This window comes from Salvia hispanica, chromosome 2 (assembly GCF_029641045.1).
Source record: "Salvia hispanica isolate PSC_SH4W2 chromosome 2, Shi_PSC_v1, whole genome shotgun sequence".
Classification (NCBI taxonomy): domain Eukaryota; kingdom Viridiplantae; phylum Streptophyta; class Magnoliopsida; order Lamiales; family Lamiaceae; genus Salvia; species Salvia hispanica.
Window position 1 is genome coordinate 15,284,024 of NC_142693.1, and position 8,589 is coordinate 15,292,612.

Sequence of the window (8,589 nt, forward strand, 5' to 3'; positions counted from 1 at the left end):
CATAATCAATCATTCTGAAGGATTAGGCTTTGTATGCATAAAAAACAAAGATGATAAAAGACTAGTATTTGTTATTTATTTCATTAATTGATTTTAAAAAATAACAATAGCTACTATTTATAATATTAAATTTCTAATTTAATGAACAACAAAACAAAAATATGTAAAAAAATATGTAAATCTTTTATCTAACTAACACACACTCGTATTAGTCTCTCTTCCCTTGGAAATTGCACTTGAGCAATGAGAGTCAATGAACAAGGTGCGAGTCAATTGAAAATGGAATAGATATTTAGCTCTAATAGTATTCCAAAATCAATCACATTATTAATTTTTAAGTGAAAAATATTCATCTTTAGATTTACACTAAACCTAAACCAATTTTTTTTTTTTTTTTTGCAATTTTTGTGAGTAAAAAAGACATAATATAGAAAATATTCTTTTAAGTTTGAGTTTAGTGTAAATGATTGGAGTAAAATCATTGATATTATGACATTTACAATTAAATGAGTTAGAGTTTAGTATAAATGGTTAAAGATGCTCTAAGAAGAATTTAGTTTGGTTTTAACACATAATAAAATTTAATTTAATTATTTATTTTACTTTAGATATAACAGAGTGTGTGTAAATATATAGAGATGAATGATATGTTATACTCCCTCTGTCCCACAACAAGAGTAATATTTTGTCATTTCAGTCTGTCCCACAATAAGAGTCTTATTTCACTTTTACCATGAATTATAAATATACTCCACATTCGACCAACTTATTCCACTCACATTTTGTTATAAAACTAGTATCCATGAGTGAGATTCATATTTCACTAACTTATTCAACCCATTTTTCTTTACATTTCTTAAAACTTGTGCCATAACTAAATAGGACTCATATTTCAGGACGAAGAGACTATATCTTATGCTAGCTCCTTGTTGAGCATCACTCTCATTTAACACTCATTTTGATTTATATATTTAAATTTGATTCTAATACATTAAAAAATATTATTAAAATTTTTAATATTAAAATTTTTAATTTGACAAAAAGTCCATTGATCACTCAATTTCAAAAGGCATGTGACACTTAAAACCCAATAAAGGGACGATAAAAAATTTCATCAAGGAGTAATTAATTAGCCAATAGACATTACAATTCTTGAATATATAAATTACTCGCTTGCATGTAATCTACAATCTACAATCTACCAAAACTTTCACTAACACTGTCACTATTTTGGAATGTTCCATACTGCTGTTCTGTCCTAGTATTGAAGCTTTAAGTCTCACCTCCTATCCTGAAAAGTTCATACAAAGGATTCTTGTTATTGTTTATATTAAGGCAATGCGGATAGAGATGAAGTGTCCCTAACCAAGACTTTCACATCTGATGTATATGGAGATTCGTACCTCAATATAATTCGATAATGTTTTTCTGGTGTTAGTGTCACTCATCCTGGTTTTTACCTTTCCTCTTCATTCCACCTTTACGGCGGCCCCGCTTTGGTGCCTGAAACCAAGACTTTGTTTAAATTGCAATGACATGGATGCTTCACAAGCTTTGGGCCAGTGTTCTTTATCAGGCAACTAGCAAAGAAGAGAATAAAGCGGATGACAGTCGCACGAGAGCTCAAAAGTATATTACCTCAGCAGAGAATGTTTTTAATGGATCTCTGCTTTTTTTGAATTTTCCTTTGAAACCTCTGCGATTAGTAGAACCAGTATTCCCCTTGGCAGCTCTAGCAAGCTTCACAATCTTGATAGCTTCTTTTGTTGTTGCATCCAGCAAGTACTCTGGCACATCACGAAGGTGCGCAGCAGGTTCCTTTTTGCTCAGAACTTTGTCATGTTTCAACAGATCTGCACAAAGAAAACCAACAGTTATAACAGATTTAAACAAAAAAGTTGATCCTTTTTTTAACCCAGTAAGATTTAATTTACCTAAGTCCTTTGGGTTATCTTGAAAATGAGCCTTCAACCTACACATTTTCAGAAATAAGACAAGAAGCATTCTATGAGAACACTAGATAATATCAATACTGACATGTAATTGCAGTTAAAAGGTGTGGGTTCGTAACCGAAGTGGTAAAGTAACTCTAAGTCGAGTCTTAAATAGAAGTATTTGCTTTTCCCATGAGAGTTTGTCAGAAGATAACTAACTCACTTCTCAGAATTCAGAATTTCATTTCTTAGATCCTGTGCCCGTGATTCTCTCACTGCAAGTTTTGTTATGCTCCTCGAAACATCCTGAAATAACAAAGTTAAGGTTATGCATTAAGCATCAATCATCAGTAATTATAAATAAAATCAAACACCATGCATGTTTAATGCAGGGATGATATTTAAACCATGCCTTTTCCTCCGCCGGGGGATTGGAAGCTAGAGAAGGGCAAGAGTTCATGATTGTTGAAAAAATTGTTACCAAGTGAATTAATGACTGATAGAAAATTTTAGAATGTACAGAAGTTAACATATAACTGTTGCCATGTGTAGATTTTCCAAACTTCAGAAATAATTTTTTCCACCAATCGCCTTGGAAACTAAGATGATCATACTATCATAGACAAATATCTGTTTAGGTGTTTCTAAAGTAGTATTTGGATTGAAAATAAATAAAATTGCGTCTTCCAAAGAATGTTACTCGAACTTTTGTAGAAATGAAAATAAAATTGTTCTGATAGATTGTGGATGTGGAGAAGCGTAGCCTCAGACATTCTATACTACGGCCTAATTTACACCATAAAGGTTTATGGAGAAAAAGAAAAGAGAATCAAGAAAACAGAAGTAGAATCACAATGTGAACTACATGAGTACTACTATTATTCAAGGAATTATTCCACTTGTAAAATGAGATTTTACTGAAATGAATAATGAATTCAATCTACCTCGGTTCTGTAGCGCAAGGACTCCGCAGCAATTTTACTATGCCAGGGGAATGGAGCAATATACTTGGAGTCCGTGTCATTTTCGCCCAAAATAGATTTGATCTCTTCAAAAATTTCCATCTCCTCAGGAGATACCTATTCAAAGATCGATCAGAATTCAGATTAGTGAATCAGATTCCATAATAAAAAAAAGGGTATGAGGAAATCCAGTATATTCAATAATGCTGCTGCTAAAAAATACTCCATGTTTAATTAGGTGAAACAAATAGTAAGTAATATGTCCTTCTGAAGGTGCAATGGAGATCTCATGAATAATCTTACTAAAGAAACAGATGCACCAGTATTATATGCTCTTCCAGTACGTCCAATCCGATGCACATATCCCGGTGCAGTTAGAGGCATGTCATAGTTCACCACCTATAAGAAAATAAGATAGCACAAATATGCAGCATCAATTTGTCTGAAATAATCATCGAATAAACAAGCAAAGTAGTGCACAAATATGTTGATGAAACAATTCGAAAACACAAATTTTCCAAATGATCAGGTTTGCAGGAACTCACAATTAAGTCAGACTGGGAAGCATGCAAGTTTCAAACAGATAAGGCGACAAAATGTCAATGTAAAAAACTAGGCATAAAATAATCTTCAGTTCATTTCACACATAAAAGGAGTGTAGTATAGATTAGAAGGAGGCTATCTCCATAAGCCCATCCAGAATGGCATACATAAACAACCAGGGAATACTAAGCTAAGTACAAGTTGAGCAGTCATCAGCTCACCGTGTACACATTTTTAAAGTCTATTCCTCTTACTACACCAAATTCTGCATCCAACTTCTTGGAGTGCTTTTTAGATTTTTTTTTCAAAGCACGAGTTTCCTTATCATTCTGCTCTTCCGCTGATTGACTGTCGTCAGTTGCGATAAGGTAATTAAACAGACCAGCATTGAACTCCTGACATTAAAAAATATAAAAGGTTTAGAATTAGTGGCAAAACATAAGTTCTCTCAGTTTGACTAATGATTGTACAAGACAATGGTTTACAAAAAAAAAAAAGAAAAACCTAACATTCAATCGGAACTAGCAAAGAGAATATTGCAACTAGTACCTCAAGAATATGTAGACGAGAATTCTGTGGCAGCTCAGCATTTAAAACTGCAGATTTTATTTCAAACTGCAAGATTAAAACTGTAGTCAGTCTTTTGATCCACAATAACATAATATTATGAAGAATTAAGCTTCAAGTTGAACTATGATACCACGATATTGGAACATAGCATTGGCCAAACTGTAGTCAGTCTTTTGATCCGCAATAGTTATTCTTTATTTATAGTGATATGTATACGTCCATATTTATGTAGGTGAATTCCAAATTACTTACAAGAGTAGGCAGTTATTAACATGTTTATCTGCAAGTATTTCTATATCCATTATTCAATAATCTCTCAATGAGTTGCTTCCCCATAACTTATAAGTGATAGAAATGTTTCTCTTCAATTATTATGACTGTGAATCGCAAGATTCACAACAGGCAGAAAATATTAAACTACTTCAACAGAATGCAGTTTTCTTAACGCTAATGGTTTAAGGATATACGTTTAGATACATTTTGACCCTTTCTCAATGTTTTGCCAAGAAGTGGCTGTACAGGTGGTAAATTGGTAATATGATTTTATGGTCAGTCGACTTAAGAAAAACTTAAAGAGGTTTCTTAATTTCATTCACATTGGGCATCAATATAATATCACTCCATATGATTCCATTACCTGTTCAAAGAAAAGCTTCAATCTAAAACTCGTGTCAATGGAATTGACAAAAATCAGCACTTTCTTTTCAATCAGCTTCAGTATCAAGAGAGCAAGGATATGGATAAGCTTGTCACGGGCACTACATGAAATCTACACAAGTAATAAGATCAACAACAAAAGGTTCATTGTTAGGCAACATATTAAAACAAAAATCCACCGAGACAGGTGGGACTCAAAAGGGTCATTAGTTTACAGACATCATAAAAAATTAATAGAACAAATAGTAATTCAGTGCACATAATATACAAAAGTAGCATGCCTAGAATAGAAAGTTAACTTTAACAACCATGTAGAAAAAGTTAATGATAACTTACATAAAATTGCTTAACATTTTTGGGGATGATATCATCCTTTACGTCTCCCACCTCCGGTAGTGTTAGAATCCGTGGATTATGTAGAATAAGCTTTTTCAGCTTTTCAACATCAGCACTGTGTAACATGCAGATTAAAGGATGCTTTAGAGCTAGCCATGTTCCTCAGTTCACAAAGTGAGAACAGCATCAAAGCAAATATACATGGATTATAAAGTAAGAGTGATAAAATACATATGAAAGCATGCATTTCATGTGTTGATCAAAGTCATCGGAAAATATGCAGCATGTATCCCATTAAGTTTATAAAAATATTCCCAGTACCCAGCTCATAACATGTCATAAATTCAAAAAGAAATAACAGCGGACTCCCACTGATCCGGAAAACAAAAAATTGTTTTCAGAAAATATCATGCACAGTTTACAGGGCTAACAAGTCGAAGCATGCACACAAGTCGCACAATATTGTATATGTTCAGGTGTGGAATTTTGGATGTTTGCAGGGCTAACAAACACAAGTAGGTCACACACTCGCAATGACAAATGACACATAACAGATTCTAGCCACAGTATTCCATGGAGCCAACTAGCTTCAGTTAAATAGTAAGGTACAAACCCAACTATCACCTAATTAGTGCAGCAGTATTATATATGAAATTAACCTTGCTGTAGCAGACACGAGAAGGCACTGGCAGCTCTTTGGAACATAAGCTTTAAGTGCTTTTATATCATCCTCATATCGATATGTCAACAGAAGATCTGCCTGGGAGATAATATTCAGAATAAATCACATAGCACAATCATATCGGCATTATGTGAATACGATGAGCATCCATAGAAACTACACACTTATAAATAAACTTGCTATAGTTCAGCAAAGACACTATAAATATAATGATACATTGGTGATCTTGGCTGATAAGTTCATAGTACATTTTTTTATTGTTGCAGACCGCTAGTTATTCTTCTTCTAAAAACACAGTTAAGTGATGACAGATCTGGAATATCAATAACTTATAAAAAGCCAGTGGCTATACAATAACTAAACTGGTATTTCACTGCAAATATTATATCCAATGCGACAGATATGGAGTACTATTTATGCGGATAGTATCAACAGCTGATAAAAGAGATATATACACATATATATACATGAGTAGACGAGCAGGTCTATGCCGTTCTTAAAGTCCCTTCTCTTTTCCTTTAAGTTTTGTCTACAAAACTTTCTGAACGTCCTTTTAAGCATTGGGTCTAGGTCTACATAAAAAATTTCTTTATACTATTTGTGTTCTACTGACCACATATCAATCAAATTCAACTTAAGTTCAAATTATTAACCGAAGTTGTGAACAGGACAAAAGGGGTCAGCATACCTCATCAAGGACAAGAACAGAAAGTGATTCTTGAAGAGCTTCAGCTTGAAGGCTACCATTTTTCAAGCATGTACGTACACAAGCAGGAGTTGATACAACAATATCAGGAAGGCCAGCCAACGACGTTTTCTACGATAAAAAGGAATAAGATGTTTCATTCTTTGCAAATTCACATAAAAAACTCAAATCCCAAACTGATTATTGTGAGAAACTAAATTCACCAACCAATTCAGAAGCAGACATCTCGCTCCTTAGCTGAACAACTTTTAGTTGCACTCTGCATAGCTCAATCAGCGACGTCACTTCCGAATAAACCTTGCCAATTCACAAGCAAATTATTCGCAAGCATAGATTAACATTACTGAAACTAGATTGAAAGAAGCATACTTGTTGGCACAACTCTTGAGTTGGAACAAGAATAAACACGGCGGGAGCAAGATTCGATTTAGACGGCGAATCAGCAAACAGCTTCTGAAGCACCGGGAGCAGATAAGCTAATGTTTTACCGGAGCCGGTTTTTGCTCGAGCCACCACATCTTCACCTGCCTAAATTGCAGAACACACAAACTAAGCCAAAAAATCGCAAATTTAGATGAATTGTGAAGAATACATACGAGGATGCGAGGGATAGCAAAGCGCTGGATTGGAGTGGGCTTCTCGATTGATTTCTTCGATACGGCGCGAACTAGGCGGGCTTCGAGGCCCAAATCTTCGAAGCTCGGCTCGTCGTCATCCTGTTCTTCTTCTACTATAACAACCGCTTTATCTTCTTGCTCTATCTTCTCATTTTCCGGTTTATCTTCTGCTTTTTGTTGCTCTTTTCTGTCGCTTTCTGGTTGGCGCTTTCTCTTCGCCATTGATGCTGGTAGTTTTCGAGGGAAAGGTGTGAATGAGAAGGTATAGAAATTAGGATTTCTAGGGCTTTTCCTTATTAATTTAAGGCCCAACAATAATTATTTTGAATATAAAAGCCCAGAACTTATTTTTCAAAAATTTCCATTTACTCATAAGTCGGTAGTACATAAAAAAAATCTACGAATACATGGTATAGTGATAAATATCACTGTAGTAGTATTTATTTTTTTCATATATAACTACATTAAATTCTAGCATGTTTCATTTAGATCGGTTTTATAAGTATTAGTGTAATTACATTGGACAAACTCTCTCTTCCTCTATATATATTCCTCTAAGCTATAAATTATGTTGATTTATTGATATTGAAAGTGTCAAATATCTTTAAAAAATATAAATAGTTTAATTTGAATATGGTAGTATTAATTAACAATATGGGTATGTACATCGTCAAACTTACTAAACTTTTTATATTTCTATTCTATACGTATGCACATTTATCATATTATTATTAAACTAGTATTACACCAGTGCTATGCACGACTTATTATAGTTATATCAAATTATAGTTACATCCGGATTTTTAATCTCATCCTTTATTTTGAACTAAAATTAAAAATGTATTTAATAATAAAAATATATTAAGATATGTTTGTTTACTTCTCGTAATGAGATATTGTTTATCAAAAGCTACTACTATAATTTAAGATTGCACTGGTGAGACACTTTCTAGTCGAGCTTCATTTCATTGCAATATAGTGACCCTATAAACTAAAAACCCAAACCTTGAAATTAAAATCCTAAACCCTTAACTTTAAAATATACTTATCATGACCAACAAATGAACCAAACATCAATAAAATTATCCTCCATCCCAGTTCGATTTTACTTTATTATCACTTATTTTAATTTGGGGGAAATAAATAATTTATTAAAATTATGAAGAACATAAAAACTCAAAATGAATCAAATACATTAAGTTAATAAATCATTAAATAAGTTAACTATTTGATAAATCTAATAACTTTAAACAAATAAATAATTTAAAGAATCAATTAAAATGAAATGAACTAAATAATTGAAATTAATGTACGATGGCTTATTTATTATGGAAAAATTAGTTAGTAAAAGAAAATATACAATAGCCTATTAATCATAAAATATATGGGGTAGATTGTAAAAGAAAATATACATATTCATTATGCCCTGAAATAATGTGATGTGTTATTCTTTCTTTCCTACGCAAAGTTTCTTCGCGTTTGTTCAAAGGTAAATATTTACGACAATTTAGCCAAAAAAAAAAAATAGTTTCATGTAAATAATAATATCTAATTTAAAATGACATTTCCATAAATACCCCAA

At 32.7% G+C, this 8,589-nt stretch overlaps 1 protein-coding gene across 1 annotated transcript; it reads right to left on the minus strand.

Moving 5' to 3' along the window:
• Positions 1-1,074: 1,074 nt before the first annotated feature.
• LOC125202467 (DEAD-box ATP-dependent RNA helicase 16-like) lies at positions 1,075-7,265 on the minus strand. The gene is made up of 16 exons (XM_048100864.2): positions 6,987-7,265; positions 6,760-6,918; positions 6,598-6,687; positions 6,373-6,501; positions 5,662-5,762; positions 5,003-5,117; positions 4,647-4,778; positions 3,989-4,054; positions 3,661-3,834; positions 3,200-3,295; positions 2,879-3,013; positions 2,158-2,240; positions 1,935-1,972; positions 1,639-1,853; positions 1,404-1,503; positions 1,075-1,291 (listed from the first exon to the last, which is right to left on the minus strand). Exons 1-15 carry the CDS (start codon positions 7,227-7,229, stop codon positions 1,441-1,443), a joined length of 1,839 nt encoding a protein of 612 aa, XP_047956821.1. The 5' UTR covers positions 7,230-7,265; the 3' UTR covers positions 1,075-1,291; positions 1,404-1,440.
• Positions 7,266-8,589: the final 1,324 nt, after the last annotated feature.